At 47.2% G+C, this 26578-nt stretch overlaps 1 protein-coding gene across 1 annotated transcript; it reads right to left on the bottom strand.

Moving 5' to 3' along the window:
- Positions 1–57: 57 nt before the first annotated feature.
- On the bottom strand, positions 58–26408 carry LOC104322881 (exocyst complex component 3-like protein 2). The gene is made up of 12 exons (XM_069783390.1): positions 25887–26408; positions 23784–24378; positions 21966–22083; positions 17783–17857; positions 15502–15602; positions 14355–14447; positions 12852–12984; positions 11516–11626; positions 9836–9991; positions 6548–6669; positions 4768–4953; positions 58–2226 (listed from the first exon to the last, which is right to left on the bottom strand). The coding sequence occupies exons 1-11, from the start codon at positions 26170–26172 to the stop codon at positions 4773–4775; spliced, it is 1971 nt and encodes a 656-aa protein (XP_069639491.1). The 5' UTR covers positions 26173–26408; the 3' UTR covers positions 58–2226; positions 4768–4772.
- Between the last annotated feature and the right edge of the window lie 170 nt (positions 26409–26578).

The following is a 26578-nucleotide window of genomic DNA, read 5'->3' as shown; positions in this document are numbered from 1 at the left end:
CCCGGCTCTGGAAAACCTCATGTGTGCCGCCAGCCCTAAACCACATGGACAAAGTCTTTATTTGCCCTCTCCATGACTGGATGCTACACACAGGGTGCAGAAACTTGCTGGTAAGAAACCTCATCGAAAGCAGTGCTTCTCCGCCCAGAACAGAACACACAGAACAGAAGGTGCTGCCTGTCCCCAGCCCACCCAGCGAGGACAGGCACAGCGGCAGCCATGATGGCGCGGGGCTTGTCCTCAGCCAGCTCATCCGCAGGGTCGATGGTGGCAAGCCCGGCATCCCCCACGGCTCCCAGACACTGCGTGCAAGCAGAATATACCCTCGTCTGACTGCGAATGTCAAATGGCAGAGACGTACATAGACATCGACATGTACGTGGCAGGAGCCGTCCACATGCTGTGGGATTATTTTTAGCCCAACCGTGATCGAAATGTCAGAGGGGTTTTTATTTATTTTCTCTGGAAGGCTTGTTGCTTGAAATCCCCATCGGCAGAGGATGACTCTGACCCTGCTGTCGCAGTCGGGTCTGTCATCCTTTCCCGCCCTTGAAAAAAACGTGCAATTAGGCGGGAGGGGAGGTGACTGGCCCAGCACGCCCAGCAGGCCTGGCACCCTTTGGAGGGCAGGCGTCCACCCAGCCCCACAGCCCAACCCGCGTCCACCCGGCCAGGCTGCAGCTCCGCCAGCTCTTCCAGCCTCCCCACATCCCAGGAAAAGTCTCACTGAAGCTGCAATGGACAGCTATAAAGTGCAAGGGACACAGGAGTTGGGCCTTTGAAGCAGACATGCAGTCAGGAAGGGCAGGCAGGCCACGGGACGCTCTCGCTGCCCGTTAATGATGTGAGGAGCGTATCGATGGCGAGGTCTCAGGGTGCCCCAAAAGCCCACAGAGGACTCCCTGCCGACGGAGCAGCCTGTTCTTTCCCGCTTCTCTGCCACTCACCCCACGCTCAGCGCTGTGCCAGGAGCAAAGCTCATGACAGTTATAAACCTGCCCCGGCTCCTGTCAAGCTCACAGGACCCCGTCCACAGACAAGCTGCCTCTGAGCCAAGACACCCGCGTCCCTGGGGTGACGGCACGGCACTGCAGAGGGTGGCAGCACCCACCTGAGTCTGCGCTTTCCCAGGGCCTGACATGTCCCCTGCCTCGCACATTGATGGGTTATGCACAAATTTGCCCCTTTTCTTGTTAGGGAAGCAGATTTGAGGGGGAATGGCTGCTCAGAAAAGCACTGGCACGTCTGAGGTAGCAGAGCTTTTTTGCTTGTTTACACGGCCAGAGAGGAGCGGTAATGGCCTATATTAACACAATAGCAAAGGAGGGCCTTGAACCAAATCCAGCTTGGAGGTTGTGACCAGTCCATAGATAACTGGGAAGAAAAGTCAGTGTTTTCCTGGTGGAACTGCCTATTTACATCTGAAAACAGCACAGACCTTGCCTGGAGGCTGGGACAAACAGCTCCTTTCACTGCCTGCTTCCCATGAGGCTTTCCCTCCCTCTCCAAGAGGAAATTTCCAGTAACTGAGGTATAAAAATGAATGCAAGACTTTGCTCCAGAGTCAGCTGTAAAAATCATACAGGAAGAGCTTCCCATCCCACAGCCAGCACCATGGCAGGTTGCCCCCAAAGCAGGTCACAGTCTTCTTGTGTGGGGAGCAAGGGAAGAGGCAGCTCTGTCTGCACCCCTCCTGGTGCAGGTCAGGCTTCGGGGGGTTGATCCATGTGCCCAAACCCGCAGGCACCGCTAGCACCATGAGCTAGGCAGGATTCCCTAACGGAGGGTCCTGGGTCCCTGGGGAAGGTTGCGATGCCATGTCATCTACTAGGACACCATGTGGTGCAGCAGTCCCTGGTTTCATGTGAGATTGTATGAAAGGAGGGATGGAAACAGAGAAATTTGGTGAGGGGGAACCTTTCTCCTCCTCCACACACCACCATGCCACATCCTGGGAATAACCAGCAGGACTCAGCTAAGCGGCAATCTCTAGCAAACTTTGAAGGAATGTCTTTCTGCCATATCCCATTCATCTTCCGCCTGGACTTTGCATAGAAGATTAGGATTTGGGCCACGTGGTTTTCCTGCAAAAGTGCGGGAATTGCATCTTCCATAGCTGTCAGGCTTCTTTGTGCACCCGGCTGCAAGGGTCCCTGAGGCTTTCAAGGAGCTGAGATTGCAGATGCTGCCACATGGGAGCGAGACCTCATGTTTCTCACAGCAGGCCTGAGGGAAAGCAAGATAAAAGCTGGGTAATTAAATAGCACTTGTCAGAACACATGCAAGAGTCAAACAGCAAAAACATCCCTCCTGTGCACAGACTCTTGCATGAAGCTGTATCAACATTTACCTGCTGAAAATCTCTAGTTCCTGGGCTGCTCTGGCTAACAATCCATGGGCCCACAGCCGTGGGCAGCATCCCTGCTGCTCCCTGCCCACTCTAGCCAAACCTGCTCACTCCTCTTCTGGGAGGTGTCGTGGTTTAACCCCAGCCGGTAACTAAGCACCACACAGCTGCTCACTCAATCCCCCCCCACCCAGTGGGATGGGGGAGACAATTGGGGAAAAAAAAGGTGAAACTCATGAGTTGAGATAAAAACAGTTTAATGGAACAGAAAGGAAGAAACTAATAATGATAATCATAATAATAAAATGACAATACTAATAAAAGGATTGGAATATACAAAATAAGTGATGCACAATGCAGTTGCTCACCACTTGCTGACCGATGCCCAGTTAGTTCCTGAGCAGTGATCCCCCCCGGCCAACTCCCCCCAGTTTATATACTGGGCATGACAGTGCATGGTATGGAATACCCCTTTGGCAGGTTTGGGTCAGCTGTCCTGGCTGTGTCCCCTCCCAACTTCTTGTGCCCCTCCAGCCTTCTTGCTGGCTGGCATGAGAAGCTGAAAAATCCTTGACTTAGTATAAATACGACTTAGGAACAACTGAAAACATCAGTGTGTTATCAACATTCTTCTCATACTGAACCCAAAACATAACACTATACCAGCTACTAGGAAGAAAATTAACTCTCTCCCAGCCAAAAGCAGGACAGGAGGTCATTTCATGCTAACATGTCTGCATACAGAAAGGACAAGCATGCAAAACTATTTTGCTCCTGGCTGGAAGAAAGCAGATGATTCCCAATGTACCTGCAGGTCACACCCCCAAGAGTGGCAGCAAAATTGCAGGGCTGGGATGGAAGGAGGAAGGTGACCTTCCTTTAAGCACATCCCATAACTGATTTCACCATTACTGCTACCCCTGAGCTTGGGCGAGGCTACCAACCTGTGCTACACACGTGCTTCCACTGCACTGCAGACTCAGCCAGGTCTTCTGGGATTTGGGAGCCCATTTACCGAGGGGATTTCAGCAAATAGGAGATTAAGTGACTTACAGTGTTTTTAAAACATGTTCCTGAATATCTTTTCTAAGGTGAAGGTGATGCCATGGGTAATTTCTTTAAAGGAGAGTATAAAAGTGGGTGGCTGATAGCCAGTTCATTACATCAGTATATCAGTTCTCATTAGGATGGGAAATCTTGTGTACTTATTAATTGTTTCTCTAATTGCTTTCTCTCCCTGCTACCAGGGTAACCCGCTGTCTGCTTGTGCCTGGAGGCCCAGGTCAGGGCCCTGCGTAACTCATCCCTGATCTGCTAACATGGGGAACTATAAATAAATGGTGACACTGGAGAGCGGAGGAGGAGGTAGAAGGGGACTGTGCTACTCAACCTGAGATACTCAGGCTAGTCAGCTTATCCAACAGAAGGTGACTGGTGGTAACCTGTAAATATTAACCGAGGGGGACTATTTCTGATAGCCGAGGGCTCTGGCCTGGCAAAGATAAAACAAAATTCTCTGAGCTGGAGCTGGACAAATTTGGACCTGAAAGAAGTTGCAGATTACTTAAATTGAAGCAAACAGCTGCACATTCTCCACTAAGAAGTATTTTGAAACCATGAGGACCTGCTTAGTTTCAAGATCTGCTGCAGCTTACCACCCCCCCCCCCCCCCCAAAAAGAAAAAATCCCCAATCTGTGACTGCGAAAGAATCCCTTGGGAAACTGAAAGGAGATTGCAGGTACTCCAAATGAGCCCTGGCAATTCACACCAGGGGATTTAAGACCTCACAGTGACAGTCATCCATCTGACTTTTACCCCTCCTCCCTTCTGCCACCATCTGCTGCTGCCAGCAAGGAGAGGGCATGCTCTCCTCTGGTGCTCACAACACAGCACAGTCACCTGAACAGGACCGAGCCCAGTTTTAATCAATACAGCTCTCATGGAGGGAGCAGCAGTGGGGCTCACATATCCCTCCCCTCAGCACCAGGGAAGCAGGAGGACCACAGAGGAGAAAAGCCCTCAGCATGCCCTGCCAGGAGACAGCAGCGCTTGCCTGGGAGACCCTGCCCATGCACACATGGTAAGAGCTAGGAGGGAGGGGATGCTGTGGAGAGACCTTGCTGCAGGGACACACAGATAGGAGCGAAGGATGGGGAGGAAAAGCCCTGTCTTCTCCTTTGTCCTTTCTGTAACCTGAATCACACATCTAAGCATTTGGCACCCTGCACTGCCTACAACACAATGCTTCATGATGTGGAAATTTGCAAGTGGAGAGAGGGAAAGAACCAGCGTACACAGCCATGAGGACCTCAGGGAGATGATGCTACAGCCATAGTTGTTCCACCTCCCTGTAAGCAGGAATGCCTACGCCTGTGCAGGCACACGTGTTACACACAAGCACGCTCACACACACTCCTACCTTTGCTAACAGCAGAAGCATCCACAGAGTCCATATTTTCTAGGATTTACTTCTATATCTGCAAAAAGCAAGTTTGGTTCTGTTTCTGATTCCCTGCAATTATCATGAAATGCCTTCAACAGAGCAGCTCTGTCTTCTTGGCTGAGCGAGTCTTTGATGTCCAGCACTGCACTCAGATGTTCCTTCCTTTCCAAAAGGATAAGAGGATAGGTCAGTGAACAAGTCAAGGAAAAAAAGATTGCTTCCTATCACTCAGTTTTGCTGGAACAGACCAAAGATCGGAAGCTGCTGACCTGCTTTTTGACACCCTTTGGCCACCTAACAAGGAGGTGGCTGTGTCACAAGAGCTGTGTGGGATATGGCTGAGCTCACGGGTCCCAAGCCCAGTGCACACAGCATCCCCGTGAAACTTTGGAAATCTTCACCTCCGGTTTCTCCAAGAAAAAGATCTGTATCTGTCATAATAGGTTTCAGGTAACTCCGCATTTGACCATTTGGAAGCATTTTTTATATCTTTTCTCCCCTCAGATGGAGCTACTTATTGTTCATCTAGAAGGCTATAGGATTTTTGTTCCAGATAGCATTGCTTTGCTGAGTGGGGCCGTGCTATATTAGTCTGATTAACAAACAGGGCAAAGGTACCCAAGCCAAACAGTTTTAAACATACGGGAATCTGCTGAAATCAAGAACAGTGCATCTGCTCACACCAGGATGACCTCCTCTGAGATCTGTATCAAAAGAATATTATTCTGAGTACTTCCTATGCCCACTTCCTATACTATATATATCTCTATATAAAAATATATAGTTATATATATGTATTACTATTTATATGTGTGTGTATAAATATAGTAAGAGAATAAGAATTGCTATGCTGTATCAGATAAGCAGCTTTTTAGCTCAATAGCATCTTCAAAAGTAGTAAATGCTTAAGAAAAGAATATAGAAACCAGATGAAGCATAACATGATCTCTCTTTGTCTTTCTGTTTTTTTGCTTCTGGCAGTCTGCAGTTTAGGGACTGCCTTCGCTGGGGGTTATATCATGACTGTCATGTTGAATAGGCACTGAAATAATTATCTACCACAAATTGTCTGCTCCCCATTTGAAGCTATTCACACTTTTGGCCTTCACAGCATCCTGTGACAGAGTGCTCTAAATTGTAATCATGTTAACTTGGAAAAATACAGTCAGTAGCATAAGACATCAGAACAAAAGATAGATCTAGTAAACCACAGACTTTGGAACAAACACAGTTAGCTAACATCTCATCTTCCTAATAAAAGTTGGGTTTCATTTTTGTTAACAGCTTCCTGTGAGAAATGGAAGTGTATATTCTTGCTGAACACACCTAGGATTTTGTGGAAAGTTATACCTAGAAAAGGATTGGTGAAGCATTAAATCCAAAAGCCAAGCGCTTGGAAGTTATGAAACGCCTGAGTTAAGGATGTTCTTGAAACCTACATTTGGCACACATGTGCCTGTAAATTGTCTATTCGGGTAGTGTTTTTCCACAGCATTCCTGCTTTGTTGACAGCCATTTCATCCATCCTTCACCTTTACAGAAGGACATCTCAACTCCACTGGTTAATGTCTGGCAAAGTCATAAACCATGTTAATCAGTATCTGCAAATAGGCAGCACCAAGTGCATTCAGAGGTAAGCATTGTGCCTGGCTCAGCACAGTGCAAAAGGTATTGCAGGACTAATATTGCTGTAGGTCTTCTGGTGGCAAGTAATCATGTAAGAAACTACAGAAGTCAAACCAATAAAAGACCTTACCTTAGATCAGGAAATTCTTTGAGAATGGGCAGAAGGGCTATTTTCATCCCCTCAGCATCGGAAGTTTGAATAAGTTCTAAAATTGCTTTTATAGGATCCTTGAGGGGACCAGCTGCAGGACCCTGGGGAGAGAAGCAAAGGTGTGTTCAGGATAAGGGAAGCAGCATACAACATTAAAGAGCTGGACTCGTATCAGACTGGGGATCTCACTGTATGGGTTAGGAGCTTTGCAGGACTGTCTGTGCATGTATAGAAGCCTGTTTTCCCTCCAGGGTAGGAGAAAAGAAACTGGGGTGTAGCCACAGACTGCTTCCAGGGAAGCTGGGCAACTACCTTCAGCAGCACAGAATCCACTCCTGCATTTCCTTTGGCAAAGTGGGCAAATGTGCCTCATTTTTCCCTACATCGCCTGTCCTCTCAAGGTCATTTTGCCCTTTGGGAAGTGGTTTGCTTCCAGAGGTAAGCACAGCCCTGTACCTATGTGAAAACAAGCTCTGTTGGCCAGGCATGATGGCATTTCTGCTGCCCTCGAGCAAGCCCAGGGACAGAAAACTGACCTTGGGGAAAGGGTGAGGGGACACCATCCCTGGAAGTGTTCAAGGCCAGGTTGGATGGGGCTTTAAGCAACCTGGTCTAGTGGAAGGTGTCCCTGCCCATGGCAGGGGGGTTGGAACTAGATGACCTTTAAGGTCCCTTCCAACCTCTAACAGAAAAACAAAAAAAATGGGAAGGAGGGCTGGACACTGTAAAGGATATGACATGGCTGGTACATGCTGCATATGGTCAGCTCCCTCTAAACTGCAGGACACAGAAGAAGAAAGCCTCATCAAGAAACACACAGCATTTTTAGCAAAGCCTGAGGAAGCAGAATGCAGATGAACTGCCAAGAGAAAGCTTCAGGCCTTGTTCACATTTTTCATCGGTGCAGTAATGCGATTAAATTGCTTCCCTGAATTATTGATGCCATCACGTCAACAGAGACTCTGTGACAAAGCAAACCTGGAGAACAGGCTGCCAAACTGGGGCAGGAGAAGCCCAGGTTCCCCTGATCTCCACGGGGCATTAGAAACAGCAGGCCACATTCTCGGTGTGGCTCACCTCCACATTGAAGTTAAATTTAAAATAATAGTAATATTCTAAGACAGCCTTCTTTCTCTTCCTCTGCACTGCAGACACACAGCAAGTCTAGCTCTGAACAGCACACAAGCTGTACTCAGCTCCTAAGGTACCAATACTGTATAGCTTCATACTTGGAAAGCTCACTATTACAAAATGCTAATTAATTTGAAGGTGTCAGATTTAGTTAAGCACTATATAGACAGGCAAGGTCAGAGGTAAATAGCCTGCAATCTAAAAGGACAAAAAAGAGGTGTCTTGTCAGCAGTGCTTAAGTGTCTTTGACGTGTACTGCTCCGCGGAGAGAAGCAAGGTATTTCCCAAAGTGTTTTGAGGACGGAGGGGAAGGAAGAGCCTGAAGAGAGGGCAGAGAAGGGCAGGGAGCAGGTGCAGCCTGTGCAGCAACTGCACGATAAATTCAGTCTGCAGCAGAGTACATATTTTGCATGCATAACTGTGTACCTCATTTGACTGAGGATCAGGCTGTCCCCTGCAAATCGCTTACAAGTTTCCTTCCCGAGGTTTTCGGTGCTCCCACATCAAGTAAGAAAGCAAACAGACTGGGGATGCAAGGGAAACAGTGCCAACTAGATGCAAAATTTTTTCACCCAAGCTGAATGTAGGGGTGTTAGTAGAAAATTAGATTTCCTGTATCTCCTTTACACTATAAACCCAGCTTTCCTTGCACATTACATCCAAAGCTGATGCTGAGCACAGCATTACTGGTAAACTTCAGAGTTAAGATTAGAGAATCCTCTTGCTATTCCCAATGGCTCGATTGCTCAAAGCATTGACTTGTCTGTGATTGATCACTCCAGGAGAGGTGGGTCTTCAACTAAAAGCACTGGCAGCTTCCAGCTTTCCACCATGAAACTAATGCATTAATTGTAATGAGTCTGAGAGATTTTTAGAGGAGCCTACAGACAATCATTTTGATCTCATTTTATTCTTTGGAGAAAGTAAGGATTGCTGACAAATGACTTGCAGGGCAGCTCATCTGGGAGAAAATAGATTTCCAGTCCCTAGCACTTAAATTCACAAGTCATGAGAATGACTCAGAATTTATGAAATTATTAAAACCAATAAACCCAAAGTTTTTATCTGTTCTGTCACATCTGACTCCTGTTACCAGACTGACCTTGCAACTGTTAACGTGATTCTCAGTCCAGCCTCTTACAAAGTGCTATGCCTGGGTATTCTCAGCCTGCATTTGCAAAAGAGCTGTGGCAGGGGACGTTGCATGGCCCCGATTCTCTGGCTGGAGCAGCCACAGGCGGGTATGCTGCTGGCATTGCAGTCCTTGCCCTTGGCTAATCAAGGGACCCATGTGACAGCCTGGTGGCATCTGCAGATGCTGTGTGCAGTACTGCCAATTACACAGGATTATGAATTAAGCAGAGAGGCTTTTTTAAGCTTCTGAAGTTGCTTCTGCAAATCAGACCTAGCATTTTTCCACAACTTTTCTTCAAAGGTGTGGCTCTGCTTTTACACCCAAGCTATCCCTTCTGCAATGCATCTTTACCTCCTAATGGTGTGAGGTGTTTACCCCTGCAGGAAGACTCGCTGCCCCCTGTAACCGTCACCAACCACAACAGCATCAGCATGTTTCCGCCCTTGAGGAAAGACTGCAGCACAGGGAAATGGCTCATGCAGCCATCAGCCGAGCTCTGAGGGGCTGGGAAGGGCCTGCAGGGAGGGAGGAGGCTGGATGGAGGGGTAACAATGAATACCCCGTGTCCAGGGAGGAGTCGCCATACAGAGCAATCCACGGAGAAGGTGAAGATGTGGAGCAGCTGATTTAGTTCGTCACTCCAGAGGCTCAAGGGCAACACAGCTCTTCCTCATCTGCACCCCCATGCCATGTACCAAAGTCTTGCCTGGGGGAGCTGACAGCTTTGGAGCTGTCTCACCAGCTCAGAGGAGCGCGTCTCATTCTTATTACAGTGGCAGGAGTGCAAAACTTGCCTCCTCTAGTCACACATTTCAAAACTATAAACTAACAGCTTCTGGCAGATCAGAAGGGCCATCAGCACATCTGATTGTCATTTCTGTGAAGCTGAATACCACTGTGGTAAGACGTCTTAAGCTTTTCTGTTGCTTTCAGAGCCTTTTCCTCTGCCAGTACTGTTCTTGATGACGGAGAGCAAAACAGTAACCATATCAAAGACTTACTAAGCACTCTTTAAAGACAGTTTGCAGCATCCTATGATCTTCTTCTATCTTGCTGACAATCATCCTCCTCTGCACAGAAGATGGTTTCCTGGAAGTGGTCAGGAGGGCCTGCACATATTCTGTAATAATGATGGTGTTGACAGCCTTGACCAGGGCCTGTTCCAGAGCAAAGACACCCAGATTAACTTCCCTGTACTGAGCAAGGACCAGATCATACCTAGAGGACTCTGACCAGTGTAGACAGAGGATATAGGATGGCTGTCCCATTTCTTTGCTTAAGTATCCCTTTAAAATGCCTGGTCTAACACATGGAGTACCTACCTCCAAGCTGTATGTTGATGACATAAACATTGATGATAAGTGTGGAGACATCCAACTAAAAACAATGGGACCAGTTAGCTGAGCCAGAGGTCACTCACACTTCAGAGCAGCAGTGACATTTGGCTTAGCTCCAAGCCAACAAACACATCACTTGGGGACAGCTTGGACTACAGACAAAGCCAGATCCAGCCTCCCTGGAGCATCCCCACTAGACATGTCCCAGAGCCATACCCTTGGGCACACAGTTGTGACTGGGCACAGAGAAGTCACCTGGGCATCTCTAAGCCACTCACTACCTGCTGAGAAACCCCAGTGCGGAGACCATGCAGTGCCTGAAAGGGGAAGGGAGGGTAAACCTTTCTAAGGGGAGATGGGCTGCTGCACAGAAACCACATTTTCATTAGCAATTGAAATCAGAGCAGTTTTAGGCTGCAGTCCAAAGGTACAGGAAATCCCCAGCCCTTTCCAAAACAGACAAAGCAAGAGACAGATAGCTCTGGCACAGCGCTCCACCACCAAGCTGCTGCTTGCCCCAGCACTAATGTGACATAATGTCCAGTGACAGGCTCTGAACAACAGCAGAATAGCTCCTAATTTTTTCTGTTCCATTACTTTTTTCCACATTTCAAAATGTTAATTCAAATCGGCACTGACAAAGAGCCTGCAGACCTGTTAGGGTAAGAGAAAAGGAGTCCAGTGCTTAGGGGCACATATGCGGCACAGGTAGCAACAGCAAATCCAACCTGTGTGCAAAAGAGGGTACCCCAAGCACCAATCTCATTGCCAAAGAGACAGACTCAAGGGTGTCGTGAGACCCTAGACAAATTGTTTAGGCTACTGTAAAGGTGAAAAAACTTAGGTACTCTGTGAGGTTGTTCTTTGCCAAGCCTGGCATATTTAACTGTGCTTGAGAGACTATGTCCTTTGCAGATCTGGACCTTTCACCTCTCCGTGTGTCCACTCTCTGTCAAAGGGATAAATATTCCTTACAACTAAGGTTGAAGCACATTAGAACCTGAGATTTCCAATACAGTGGTATTGGGGCAATGGTAAGATGAGAGATGGCTCAACGCCCCCCCTCTGTATTTGGGAGGTACTTTCCATTTCCACATTTCTTCACTTCTTGGTTTCCCTGCTGAGATTACAGAAAGGTCCTAGCTGTCACAGTGAAGAAGATAGCCAACTCTGTTAGATAGAAGAACTGGACTGAGACCACTAGATCTTTAAAAGCCATTTTAACAACAGACAAAATTGTACTTTGGATTAATGTTCAAATACTGTGCCATCCAGAGGTTCAAGGACTAGTTGTCCTGATTTCCTGAGTAATACCTTGTTCTTACTTTCTTACTTACTTCTTACCTCATACGTGTCTGTTTTTTTCTTCCCAAATGCCAAAAAGCTTTGCTTTAAGGATTCAAGGATGTAGTAAAAACCACTGTCACACTTTTTGAAGTGCTCCTTCAGTGTTCCCTGAGGAAAAGGGACAGAGTCAAAGGGTGCACATGTAGAGACACTGCACAGAAGACAGACAAGGATTATTGTGCTTTTGCTCTTTCTGCTCTCGGAAACAGACTCCTCCACAAGCTGCAGCATCCTGTGCCTTCATTTCAAAGAAAAGCAAAACATGAAAGACAGAAACAATTCAAACTCAGGAAGGATGTATTACATTCTTAAGCCCAAACCTGGAAGACCAACAACTATGAAAAATGGGTGGCAATAGCTCTGATCCAGGGACTATGTAAAACGTGCCCCAGAAGATGAGGAGTGCAGGAAGAGCCAGCCATTCTGCACCCTTCTGCTTTGGCATCCTGCTCCCAGCATGGCTGTTGCATCTTATTCAATGGGAAAGTATAAGAATCATTTAGCAGGCAGGCAGGGGATAAACTCTGTCTTTCATGATTCAAAGCCTGTGTCAACACATCCAGAGAAGGACTGAAAATCTGAGCCCTAGATCTGCTGTTTCTCCCCAGGGTTGTCCATGCTCCCTGTCAGAACCACCCGCAGCTCCTGTCTTGACACGTGGGCCCATGGGACAGGCTGGCAGTGAGCTCTGGAGACCAAAACTGCACAGTGTGGCCAAAGTTTCTTTTGTTATTTTCCTCTTGCTGCCTTCAGCATGCTTGAGGGAGCCTGTGCAATGAGCCTGAAGATGCTCGGGGGAGCTTCCCAAGGAAACACAGAACACCACACATTATTAGGAGCCTGCAATTGCGCGTTACCTAGACATGAAGCCCAGAATATGAAGGTGGGTGTCTGGGCTAATAGTCTAATATCAGAAAGTATGAAGGGAGGGAAACTTATCCCAAGCGAGGGATCCATTTCTGGTCAGCCTTCTCTACATCATGACTACCCACCACAGCCTTGGGCTCTGTGAGTTACCACTGCCCCGAGAAGATGCCCAGCTGCTGGGGATGAGTAGGTATCATATGAAGTTCAACCCTTGGGGTCTGGGTGCCCAGGGGCACCATGGTGTGCTCATTTGTAGCACAACAGCAAATTCTACAAACAGTGGAACTGGGATCCTAAAAACTGGAAAAGACAAAGCTGTCAATACACAGCTTCAGACAAGGCAGAGGAGGGTACTGGGCATGAAGATCAAACTATGGTCTCACCCTTTCCAAATCAGGACATGAGAGTGAAGTGCATGCCTGCCCTACAGTCTGAAAATATTCAGTGTTACATGGGTCTCCCATACCTTGACTTTAGAAGTGACAGCCTGCAGAAAATGCCCCAAAATCTCATCTTCCATCCTGTCCAGAAATCCATTTACCTTAACATCCTGACCAGTGCTGGCACTGCAAATGTATGTTAGCTTATGCCAGACAATCCTGTAAAAAAAAAAAAAAGGATATGGAAAGTATTGATCAGATCAAATCAGGCTATTCTCTCCGATCAAAATTCTTCCTATGGTAACAAACACGACTGCCTGGATAATTGAACGGACCAAGTCCAGGGCTAGCTCAGTGACCCACATATGTGCACCCATCTTTTGGAAGGGTCTCATTAAGATGCTGCCACAAGGACACAAAAGCTCCATGTACACAAATGCCACTTGTACCCATCACTAGTGATATTTGATAAGTAAAAATTCTAGTATTTTCAAAAATGAGTACACATGAAGTGACCTTGATAAATGGAAGCTGGGTGAGCATCCTGTGTGCCTCCAACACTCTACAAATATAAGACAAACAATTATCTTCCATCAGAACATTCTTCAAGTCAGCAAATCCTAGTTAAAATGACCACCCGCTTGAAACCAGACATTTTACTTTCTGGAAAAGCTCAGTGTGTAACTTCATTCTCAGTATCACTGTAAAGAATTACACAAAAGAGCCTCATAAGTATTCAGTCTAGGATCCAGCATCAGCAACACGCAAATACAACAAATAAAACAGCTACCTAGGCTCAACACGAGGCTCCAATGTCAAGTAAGCACTGTGCATATGCTGGATCTGGGCGTTTTGCTGACTCCAGAGATCCCCAGATAATTTTACACAGGAAGAAGAGAAGCAACCTTGTTTTCTCCATCGCTGCAAGCACTTCTGAAATTAGCTCGTAGGTGCAAACAGCCTCCCCCACCCTTCTGTGCTTTATTGCTTCCCTCCTTCCTAGCAACCCCAAGGAAAGCCTGGCATGTTCGACTGGGTTTCACTCAGCAAAGCACTTACTTAAGCTTGGGCTTACCTTGAAGTGCACTAGCACATGCATCTCAATGCAACATTTATGAGGCTTTCCTAATGAAGGAGAATCAGGCCAGCAAAAGGCACCACATCGCAGCTCACAGCAGGGTTGGCCAGGATAATGTCCCCACATGCAACATGGCATTGCTGCCTGCCTCCTGCTCAGGGTCGCGGGTACCAGGAAGAGCAAGATGGTGGACCACAGGCTACGGCCCCTGCACCTGCAGGGCCTGGGAGCTGGCGAGAAGCAGCAGTATGGTGCTGCCGACACAGCAGTCCTGGCTCTGGCCACAGGCACAGCCCCTACCCGAGTCTCCCTCTTGCTGGGGCAGCCAGGGCAGCTCTGAAGGGGTCTTGCTGACTGCAGCTGGCTCACTCCGTGCTTAAGGGTTGGTGTGCATGGGGTTGGATGACCAGATCCAGCGGGAGGCAAGGCTGATGCCATAGCAGAGTTAGAAGAAGATCAGAAAGCAGAAAATTCATTTTGCTTCCCATGCCACTAGGGTCTGGTTTCTAACCTGAGAATGCAGCAGTTCTCCAAGATTCGTAAGCCACTGCAGATCCCTGGGCAGCCATCGAGCTGGAGAAAGCTTCTTACTTCATTTCCATAGCTAAATTAAAACAGGAAGACGTATCTTTAAGCTGGTGTGCTCCATAACGCATCTGACAGCATTAGCCCAGCAGCAAATGGAAGAAATATTCTGTGATTATTTGTCTTTTCAGCACACACAGTTTCACTCCCAAGGTGGGATCTACAGCAGGACAAAGACGGTCTCTGTCCTGCCCAGCTGGCAAGGAAAGAGAGCACAGGAACAGCACAGGGAGAGCCCTCGAGCTGTCTGGGTGCCACTGCTAGGGATCGAGAGGCAGGAGGTTCACTTTACTATTGCTGTTGCTGCAACACTTGCTTCTGGGAAGCAACTCGGGCTTTGCTGATAAAGCTGCAGAACAAAGCCTCAGCATGTATGAATAACCCACAAAGTCTATCGACTGCTTCATCACAGGTTCAGTCTCACAAATGGTTCCTGGATAACTCTGTTTTATAGGAATTTCCTTCCTCTCATAATGTGAAGGGCCAAGGATCTTAAATCAAACCTCCTTCTGAAATATTCACCTACAACCAGCAGTACTGGCATTTTCTGCTGCCGGAGGTAGACAGGGAAGGAGATGCCCAAGAACAAAAAGCAGATAAAGGGACCCAGAAGAAATGGTGAGAGGGCAGAAAATGAGAAGGCGGCATTTGTCCTCCTCTGAGAAGCAGGACAGAGCAGAGCTCCTCACCCTCCCAGGGAGCCAGCAGAAAGCACCATGCCTGGGAAGTGCAGCCAGGGTAGGAAGGGCCAAGCCTGGGCACTGGCCACGTGGCTGCCCCTCTTTCTGGTTGTTTTTAAGGTTTGAGCCTCTCCAGAATAAACATCCCCCAAGGCTTTAACGTATCCAGGCAAGTCCAGGTGCTCCCTCAGCTTTAGTCCAACAGCAAATGCCGAGCGCATAAAGAGCAGTGAAGCGCTGTCTCTCCAGTAGCAGCTTGATGGGAAACAGCCATCAAACAAAAAAGGGGCAATGGCAGATCCAGGTAAACACAGCATCACCAGTCACTTCATCAGGATTTCTTACTTTTGAGCACTGAGGACATGCCAAGGAGGAAAACAGCATCCCTCCTACCTCTCCAGGAACCTCAAGCACTCCTCCAGGCACACAGCCTCCACCTTCTCACTCAGGCTCTCACTGACATGCCAGGCAGCCTCCGTCTTCTCTGTTAGTATCTGTGGATTTCAAGGCATGAGAGGAGAATGGGCCAAAGTAATTTTTCCCTATGCAGTGAACAGGAATATATCCCATCCCTCACTCCACTGCAAATCCCTCTGCCATCTAGGCAACGACTTCTGTTCCAGTTTTGAGAGCCCTTGTGGAAATAAAAGTATTTTTTAGGAGCCTGATTTTAATGCCTGATCCTACGCCTTTGCCACTGCTGCTTTCATTGCAGTCAACAGGCTGGAGCCAAGTCCTGCACTCGGGGGAAAGCCTGTCCCTACAGATGTTCTCTGCTAGCAATGTCTAGTCTAGCAGCTCAGTTCATGCAAAGACCTGCCATCTGAGGGAGCACCTGCACTTCTGCATGATTCACCCTCACAGATAAATTTGGGTGCAGACACTAAAAAAAAGATTAGGCAGCTGTGTGTGCCCTGCGCCTCTGCCAGGGTCTCCACCAGCGATGCCTGAGGAAGACGGATGTCTTCTTCCCAGCCACCACTGCTCACGCCTGACACGGCAATGTGTGTTAAACCCCACGGCGCCTGTCTCGCCCCACTGACCCCAGATAGGTGGCCCAGGTGCCTGCAGGAGGTGGGCTGTGCCAGACAGCTAAAAATCCACCCCATATTGGGCAGGCTTGAGCAGGTGGCAACTTAATGCTGCCCATTAGTTGCTCTGTGGAAACAAAAGCTTGCAAGGGGAGGAGAGCCAGATGGATAAAAGGAGACAGATGGACTTGTATGCTGTGCTCTCTCAGTGCTCTGGGAAGCATCAGCCAGAGACAAAGGGTGACTCACATCGTGAATGGCTTTTTCCACTGCTCACAACAGATGTAAAAGTTCACCCAAAGGGACAGGATAAAATATGCCACCCCAAAGAGGCAGGAAACCATGGCTGATGAGTTTCCATGACACCTTGCTCATTTTCTATCTGATCTTTAAGTGTCAGCCTGAGAAAACTGAGGAGGCGGGAATTTCATAAGGCTTGCCTATTTATCCAGGCTTTTCCATCCCCTACCCCAAAGCATTCAAACCTGTCAGTTACATACACAATAGAGCAAAACCACTCGTGCTGAAGCATGGCCAGATGTTGCAGATATGACAACAGCGTTCGGCCCGGTCCCTGTTAGAAACCTTTGCTCTGTCAGCCAGAAGCAGGAAAAAAAATGCCAGCTCGGTGGCTAAAAGCCACCCTAGCACAGGTACATCACTGAGTACATCACTGCTCCAGAGGGCATATGGCAAGGTGAGGAGGGAGCAGTCCCCTCTGTGAGCTCTGTACTTGGTGCCTGGGTCTGAGTTCAGCCAGTAAAGCCAGTTTTTGCCAGCTAAAGCTGTATCCTCACAAGGAAGGCCAGCTGCTGTTGATCTGCAATGCCTACTACCAGCCTCCAACCGGGTGTGTGAGGTTGTCTGCCATCCCAAATGACTATGGGGCTACTTCCCTTTCTCGTGACCTGAAACAGGACTGCCACTGGGGTCGTGGCACAGGACAAGAAAGATATAGTCACGGCAGCCCACAACCTGCCCCTGATCTCTAGCATCACTTGAGTGTAACTCCACATGTAAACTCCAGGAATTATTTTAAGCCTTCTGTGGGTCTTGATCCAAACACCCTCTGGCCATGCTATGTACTACTCATAAATCAGCAGAGTGTGCTTCTGCAATGCCCTTTGAGCACTCAGCTTTGCTGTGCCCTGAAGTAGTCCCTTGTGCTGCCTAACCCATCAGGGCAGCAGTCACAGCTGTACCCAGCACATAAGCAGGGAGCAAGCTGCCTGCATTTGCACTGCCAGATATGGGGACCTACATGGCTTGGCAACTCTTGCTGCTTTTATAAAAGTGCTCTGCAGAACTCACACAGAGCAGGCCGGTTAACATACACCATGACTTTCTAAAAGGTTATACAAAAATCCAAGTGCATATATGAAAATGCAATTGCAGCTTGAACCAGCTAATCTCAGGCTCATCCTTTTTTAGTCAGTTTAGTTTTCTTCATATATGCACAAGAGAAAAACAGATTTGGGAGCAAACAGATGCGGTTTAAGTATGGCAGATAACTGGCAAGCTTTTAACACACCAAGCTTAGCCCAAGACATGCAAAACTAGGTCTTGCCAAATACCTATGTACTTGTGTGCAAAAACAGGACTGCCCCAAAATACAAGAGCTTTTCAGTTCCCCCCCGGTTTACCTGAATGACTGCAGCATCTGCACAAGGGGGTTTCCCAATATCAAAGGCTTCTTTCAGGGCTTTCCTTACTTCCTTCTAAATATTAAAAGAGAAGAAAAAAGAACAGTTGAGATACAATGGCATTTGTAATGAGTTAGGTTTCCCAGCTTCTCATTATGCATTTGGACTGGATGAATTTCTGCCTCCATTTTTTGGCCATCTTGTTTAACCCAAAGCCTGGCTATTTTCCAGCTGACCTAATAACATTGTTCTGTTTTGTTCTACATTGTTTGTTTGAGTTTAAATGATTTGCAGCTTCCTTTCATCCCAGTGTCAGCTTGGGTTATCTACAGTCTTCCCTAGTTAGCTTAGCTCAAATGAAGGCGCCCGCAAAGCAAAACAACACTTAGACACAACTCTGTGCAGCCAGCTACTGTAGCTGAGATTTTCCACCCTTCCTTGCTACAACCAGCACCCGCATAAACCAGCCAGCGTTAATTAAAAGCATTCCCTCACTTAAGCCAGGGACTTGTGAGTCCAAAGAGGAGTTGGGTTAGTGTTTAGAGCTACTGTCATGGTGAGATGAGCCCCCTGAGGCTGCACGATGGGAAATTTCCCAAGACTTGGCTGGCTGGTGTTGTTTTGAATGGACTGTAAAAACAAAACTAACACTGCAGAGAAAGGGCTCATTGCTTAAAACATGATCTGACCTTTATAGAAGCTTTAAACTCAAAAGCCTGGCTCGCTTATTTATTCTTTCATTTCTGCATCCTCCTCCAAGGAAATAAAAAGAATGTAAAGTCTGATCTTCCATTTTTGTCTTTGTTCTTTTCTGGCTGATGAATTAGGAAATTTGTGGCTGTCACTGAAGAATTTCATCAAAAGTATATTCAAAACAACTGCTCTGCCATAGTCATTGAAAAATGTTAATCAAAGACAAATAAGCAGTTGTAAACAAACCAAGAAAAATTCCTTTCCTCTGAGTGCCATCACCTGACTGTGAGCAATTGTGTGAACACGATGTGCTGAGATAACACATCCCAGCCGAGCTGCACAAACACTTCTAGCCTGCCCCAGTTGCACAGTAAAATGTGTCAGCTTAAGCCAACATGAAGGTCTTGCTCCCCAGTGGGACAAAGCATGCATTTAGTTAGTAACTGCAAGGCAATAACTTGTTGAGCCACTGTACTTAGTTGCTTTGGATCAGATGATGTGTCTGAATTAGCATGAGCTTGCTTGTTTGTAGTTCTCATGGTGACACCAGCACCTCAGGCACCAAAGCTCCAACATGGAGAGGACCAGAATTTCTGCTGTAACAAACAGGCCCATAAATAACCTCAAGTTTCCTCCTTGTCCCTCCCTGTCTGACCAAGACATAGTACCCCATGCTGTAAAAGCTTCAGATCCATGGATGGCCAGCCCGCCGGTGCTGACTGCCCAGCCAACCGCTTCCTCTTGGAAAACACAAGGGGGTGAGTTATAACTTGGGTCCCTCATCTGTCCAGCTGCTGTTTTAAAACATGCAAGAATTTCACATCCTTGAGACCTTTACATCGTTATCAAGTGCGGTCAAAATTCGCTAAGAGGCTCAACACGGGTGGGAGCGCACCACTGACAGACCTGCAGGAAGGTGGGCAGAAAAACTGCACAGCCTTATTTTTTTGGGTAGCAGCAGGTCCTCAGCCCAAATTCTCCAAAGCACATGAACTTCTCAGTCCTCCTTTTGTCTACTTGAAAAAATAGAGGAAGGGAGGGAGAGAGGGAAGAAGTCACAGACCCTAGCGATCCTTTGCAGGTCAGTCTAAACCCTCTTCGAGCTTTTGTCCAGGTATGCATGTCCAGTCCTGCCATCTCCGGTTTTGGACAAAGAGCCAGTTTTGAGCTGAGGCTGCAGAATCAGGGGACAGAAAGTTCATTTTCTACCTCCCAGTATCAGAATGAACCCTGGCATCATGCTGGAAAGTTTGCCTTGCACTCATGTCAAATTCCCCAGTACAGTAAGGGCAGGGGTGACGGATCAAAAACCCAGTCGATGGCACCATCATTTCCAGTTCACCAACCTTGCAGCCTCAAAAGGTGCAAAGCCCCCTTGCCCTAGAAGCGTTCGGGCTGAGGGAACACCGCCTGCATGCAGAGCTGCCAAGTTCCCCGCAGTGACGTTTGGAAGTGGTTTTGAACCCCACGTGGCGTCTGAGCTCTCAGCACCTTCAGATGTGGTCACAGTTCTCATTGCTCATTTCTGTTTAAAGTGCTTTTAGTTTGCACAGGTATCAGGCTGGCATTCCCAGTGACAAGCCAGGTATTCATAGGCAAAGCAGACCATGGCTTATTCTGGTCAGTCTCTTTTCATTTAGAAAAATTTAGTGATCCATTGAAGTGGCAAAACCTGCACCATGTGATTTACAGTCACAATTATATATTACAATTGCTCAGAGATAACTGACAGGGTATTTGCTCAATAGCAGCTTCCTGTGTACTTGGAATAATGAAGGGCTGGAGTATCCTGGAAAAAGAAATAGAGGGATAAAGCAGGTTTTATAAGCTATGCCACTGAGCCGAGTGAAGAGACATCTATAATTTTTCCATATGGAGTCAGCTCATGTCCACTTAAGCTCATTAGCTTGAAACTGGAGCTGGTCCTAAAGTGGACAGGTTTGAAGAGAGCTGGGACGCTGCTGCACCACACTCTCCAGCAATTCCAGCTCTGTTCTCCCTGTACAATGTGGCACCATGTAGAGCCGTAATGCTTCCAGATCCAAGGTGGCATGAAAAAATGCAGCCAACTCAGGGCAGCATGGCACAAGAGTGCATAACCACTGCCAGATCTACGTGAGCCTGCTCAACACATGGTAGATCAGGAAAGCAGAAAGCCCATGATTAAACAAAAGCTTTCTCCAGCCATTACCTTAGAGGAAACTAAAAAAAAAAAAAAAAAAAAAAAAAGAGTTAAATTCTCCATCACTGTTAGTCAGCATCTGTATGACTCAGTGACATGCTTTAAGATAACCTCACTAGCACTACCCTGAGTAAAGTAATCTCCTTCACTGAAATAAGTGCCAAAAGCAGACCTTACGAACATGTGGTCTTCCCCAGGGTAATGATTAGAAATAGCCCATAAAGATGCTTAATGTTAAACACTGAAATCAGTAGGTTTAAAGCATATTGTCACCAGCTGGCACCTCTACTCCCATGTTTGTGACTACCTTCCTGTTCTCCTTCAGGCAATAGGTCTCGAGGAAAATCTCTGCAATTTAGAGTACTTTCCCTGGAGTGATTCAGCAGTTTGCCATGGAATTTCCCCTCCTTTGCTCCCCTGAGGCTGGTGGAAAGGGAAAGCGAGAGAGATGAGTGTGGTAACTAATGCTGCTGCATTTCAGCTTTAGCTGAATCTAAAAGGCCCTGCTGAGTTTTCCAAATAGCATGATTTCCTCTGGAGTTCCCCGTTGCTACAATGCATCTTCCCTGCTTCGTTTGTATTCCACACACTGAGACAGCATTCTTCAAAAGGGAAGCTTTGCTGAGAAAAGGAGATCCCGCAGCCCTGGAGCTGAGGTCACCTGTGGGATCCCAAGGCAGGATGCCCTGCTCCGACCTTACAGGAGTGCTGTGCCAGGGTGCACCAACTGCACTATTTCTTATGCTGGGCTCTGGAAATAATCTTTGCTATAACCTCAGCAGCATCCAGCAGGCTGGAAAGGGCTGTGACGGGTCCACATACAGACAAATCCAGCAGCCTCAATATCCTGCACAGCTGAGGCAAAGGGGCTATTAAAAAACCCAACTGTTGCACACTGTGGGCTCATTAACAGCTGGTGAGATGAACAGCATCTTGAAATGGCCCTCAGTAAGGAAGTGGATTTCACGCATAGCTTCCCTTTCCTCCAGATACATTGGCTTCTGAGCAGAGTAGATTGCAGCACTTTGAAGGCGCAGAAGTGGGATGAACAGAGATTTGCAAATGTCTCAGCATCTCTTTGCTAAGGAGCAAGGACAGGGCAGCATCCCTTTGGTAGAAGACAGTCATGGATCTTCACACCTGGGCTCTGCAATGAAACTCAGCCAAGATGGAGACGTTGGGGCTCACACACACCTGAGCAGAGCTGGCTCAGCTAGCAAGAGAGCAGCTAATTTAACAAAGGCATTACTTATTTTAAAACCATGGGAATAAAACAGGCAGATTAGGGTAAAACTCCTGAGTTCTTACCCGGGCGACTGCAAGTAACTTTTCCTCAGTCTTCAGTATAATCCACATGAGACACTGTACACCAAGGGAAAGGCCGTGTTGGGGGGTCTCCCTGGGTCTCAGACATGTCTCGCTGCCACTGTGTACAGAAATAAGAGCTCAGCCAGAAGGGCAACTTCCCGCTGGTCCACAGCCCATCGCCCGCCTGCCACCCCCTGCTTGGCACCACAGCTTCATGCTAAGCAAATGGGGTGCCCTGCAAGCACCCAGCAGTCGGGGCAGCCACAACATGGTAGATGATCTTTACCATGCCCTTTTGCCAGCTATTCTTTTGTGCCGCTTCTTTTCCTTCTTCCTATATTTGCTGCCCAAATGACACTTTTTGCTCACCATTTCCCTCTCCCCTTCCCTCAGTCCTGCTGCTGAATTCCTCTTCAGGCTTGGGCAGAGTCACCCAAACACACTTGCACAGATGCACAATTTTACAAGCATCACATATTCTCTCTGAATGGAATAAAAAGCAGCTATATAGCAGGACAACTGCATCTACACTAGAGCTTTCATTAAGGTTGTAACTGTATTTGGAGAGGAAAATCCAAACAGTTACATCTGGCATCTCTGTTCTTCTCATTTCCACTTTCTTCACTACCTTCTGACCTTAATACAGTCACAAGCTGCTCTTGTGGTTTTTTTTCTTGAAGGAATTCAGCATTTGCATAACACTTACATTTTTTCCTATCTTCGAGCTTTTCATTATATATTTACATTATATAATTATTCACCTCCAGCTTCGTGTAAGTTTTCAATATTTCACCAATCCATTACTCTTACCTAAACCCAAAGTTTTACCATTTTAAACCCATAAAAGTAGCAGTAGAAGGGATGCATCCTGGCCACATGGCTCCCATGTGTCTGAGGACAGCATGCACCAGGATGTACCCACTACCCTGCCTCCCTCCTTTGGGAGCTGGTGAGGGGAAGAGCCCACCTGATGAACTGTTCATGAGCTAATCAAGGGTTTACAAGTGTAATTAATACAGAGAACATAGAAGCTCTACGCTTGGATGGAAGCAATCAAATAACCCAAAAGGGCTGAAAACTATTAGGACATAAGTAGATTGGAGCTGTCAAGTAGCAAAGTAACCATGGACACAGAGAATCAAACACCTCATCTACCACTGTCATACAAAAAGAAATCACAAGAAAGCTTCAGGCTTTGATGATACCCGCAGGCTTTGAATTCACATTGGGCCAAAAGGTCCCAGATGTGCCGCTCTTCAGATCATGGGGAAAGCCACATCCGTTTTCCCAGACTTGGGCAGGATTTTAATGATCTGCTATGTGTTTTTCCTGTGATCTGAACACTAATGCAGGAAATATGGAAACAACTGGTCAAACTACAAGCCAGATAAAGCAGCAAGAGAACCAAGGAGACAGCAAGAAAAGTCCGCAGAGCACCATGCTGACATAAAAGGCAAGAGAAAATTATTCTGGAGTAATCAGAGTATTATGGACCTTGCTAAAAAAGGCTTAATGTGAGAAAAGACATTGTTCAAGAAAGCCGGACACTGTGCATGTCCAACAGGAGTCCAGCAGAGAAATACCTGCCTACTTCAGGTAAACCCCGGAGCCCAATACTAAGGATTTAGAAAGAGGCAGTATTGCAATGAAAAAAGGCTCTGATTCTGAGAGCACGGAAGACAAAACAGACAGTGGGCAAGTCTAAACTCAGCAAGAGTCCTGAGCATCATTGCGTTAACAGGAAGCAGGGATGTGCTCAGAACTGATGAATTGAGACATAGAAAAAAATGTAGAGGAAAAGAAGTCCTTCAAACATACCTTTTGTACATTTTAAGGCCCCATTCATAAACTGAAAGACATTGGCTGAAGCTGAAATGGTTACTGTCAGTAAGTGTGGAAAGGTGAGAAGACAAAGAGGCATGACAGCAGCGGGCATAGGTGACAAGCAGTCCGGCTTCCTTGAAGACATCACTTCTGTGCTCCAGGCTGGGGAGAAATGTCGTTTCCAGCTGACTCAGATGCTGGTGTAGTGCAGTCTTGTCTGTGTTACTAGAGGACCCAAACTGGGGAATCTGGGCTGTCATGTACTGTATTAGTTTTTCCTCCAGATCTTTCCTCCAGAAGTTTGGACGCCAGGTGGAAACACACTCCGTCTCTTGGCTGCTGCCAAGCCACTCTGCTTCCTTCTGCTTCTGCCACTTCAGTGATTCCCCCACCGACTGCAACGGCTCCAGGAACATCCTACCACTTCCACTGAGTGCTTCTCCCACCACAGTCCACATTCGCTCAGCCAGCAGCATATAAAGTGATTCAGATTTTGCCACACCATCATTTCCAGAATGCTCCAGGTCATAAATATGATCACAAGCTTCAAAAAATTTTCCTTGCTCAATGAATCCACAGATGGTTTCCTCTGCAATAGAGAGAGTAACAAGACAACTTGATGTTTGTTCACTCCTCTATTAGGACCCATCACTTCTGCAGCTTTCTGTCATCATCCCAGTAGACCTCCTCATGTGGGCAATGCAGGTTCAATAATGACAATCTTTCCTTAAGGAATATACCTTTTGTCCAGAAGAAAAGCATTACAGAAAGGACATCTGAAAGCCAACAGATGAAAGTCAAGCCTAGAAGGAATCCTCCGTCTTCTCTACAGAAGCCTTGGCAGGACCAAAGTGCTGCAAACTCTCTTGTAAGGTCCCCCCCACCTGCTCAGTCTGCCATGGCTACACAGAGGGTGTCACTCCTGCCAGCGAGCTCTTGTCTTAGACTGAGACTGCTCAGTGCAGTCCAGGGCCCTCTCTTTGCCGGGGCTTTTTAACTAGGCCAAATGACCATGCGTGCTATTTTGCCCAAAGGTGAAAACCATAAGGTGGGCTACCTATCTGCAGCGTCTCAGCAATGGGGATTCACGTAACTCCCCATGACTTCCATGTCTGCAAGAAGTTGTGGTGACTGAGCCACTGCCCTAATCACCAGACACCCCGTCAAGGCAGTTATGAAATCTTTAAAGTTCATAAGTTGGAAGAAGTCTTTCACCGCTGTTTGTTTCCAAAGTATCTTACCCATCACACCCAGCCCACCACTAAGAGTTAAATGTAATCTCACAACAGCTGCACAGAACTGCGGTTTTTTTCCTGTGCGTTTTACAGATGACAAAATTGAGCAACAAAGGGTTAAGAAGATTTGCCCAAAGATATCTGAAGCAGCACCTAGAGGAAAAAACAAACTTGTTGAGAACCCAGGGAAAAGTTAAGCAAGGCCAGAGGCAGTGGGACCCTGAAATCAATTCAGGATACAGCTTTGGGTCTAGAGTGAAGAATGAAAGAGCATGAGCTTCCATTATCTTTCACCTGCATCCTTCACTTTCCCCTATGAAAACACCTCATCTCTGTACTAAGACTTATATCAAAGAGGACTGGAGAGAGGAACGTGACACAAAATGGAGAAGGCCGGATGCAAGGATCTTCAGCAAAGCAATGGGCAAGCTGCTCAGGAGGGGACTAGCAAGCTGCACTCATCCTGCCTCGATACCTGTAACACTCAGGAAATGTTTACTTGGTACAATTAGCCCATGTACAATTTACCTCCCCCTCCCCATCTGTGGAAGAACAGCACAGTCACACCCGACAGGGTGTCAGTCACATGTACCTCATCTTTCTCACAAGACACATCAGGAGTCTTTGCAGGGATAAAAATAAGAACAGCAAAGAGAAATACTTGTGAGGCAAAGGGAAAGCGAAATACAGAGGTTTCCAGAGGAGCAAGCACACAGTTCAGAAAGGACAAGAACTTGGGTGAAGGATGGAGAGGAGGAAAGCGCAAAGCACCTACTCCAGAAGCTAATGAAACCAAGAGCCTGCAGGGCTGAGAGAGGCAGAGAAGGTCCAGGACTGGACCCAGAGATAACTTCAAGGTTACCTGCAGGCATCTCTCCCTCTGCTCCCTTCCTGCTGGTTGCTGTCTTCAGCAAATTCCCTGCCACATCCTCACTGCCAGCCTTCTCCTCCACTGCCTCTTTCCCACTAGCCACGGACTTTAGTAATTTGCCTGCCATGGTTTTCAGTTTCCCTCTCCTCTTCGCTTCCTGCTTCTTTCTTTCCTCATGCGTGGCTTTGGGCAGCATCTTTGCATTTTCCCCAGCCATCTTCTCCCACTTGCTGCCTCTTCCTGCAAAGGCTGCCCAGGAATATTTCATCTTCCTCATGATCCAAGCAGATTCAGATGCTTTCTGTCCAACTGGGAATACTATCAGAAAAAAAAGTTAGAAACATTTTGATGCAAGGTGATCTTAGCAGCTGTCTCCCAGAGAAGTAATTTCTCCCCAGATTTAAGTTTTTTTCTGTGCATCTACAAGCTTCAGCTGCCTTTGAAGAAGCCTAACCTGGTTCCTGCCCGTGCTGAGTGGGGACATTTTTATAGGCTGCCAGGCCTCTTATGTAATCTGTGTCTCTTCAAGGGAAATAATGTCAAAAACCTCATACACAATCTAACCACAAGCCACTGGGGGAAAGCCAGTGGGATTTTCAGCATTTTCTAAATGATTAAAACATCCCTGCACACTGCCAGTTATTTCGATGACAATCCTATCAGTTTCAGGGAGTTGATAATTA

The sequence above is a fragment of the Haliaeetus albicilla genome, chromosome 5 (genome assembly GCF_947461875.1).
Source record: "Haliaeetus albicilla chromosome 5, bHalAlb1.1, whole genome shotgun sequence".
Taxonomy (NCBI): domain Eukaryota; kingdom Metazoa; phylum Chordata; class Aves; order Accipitriformes; family Accipitridae; genus Haliaeetus; species Haliaeetus albicilla.
Note: the sequence above shows the minus strand (reverse complement) of the source record. Positions and strands in the feature narration are given on the sequence as shown.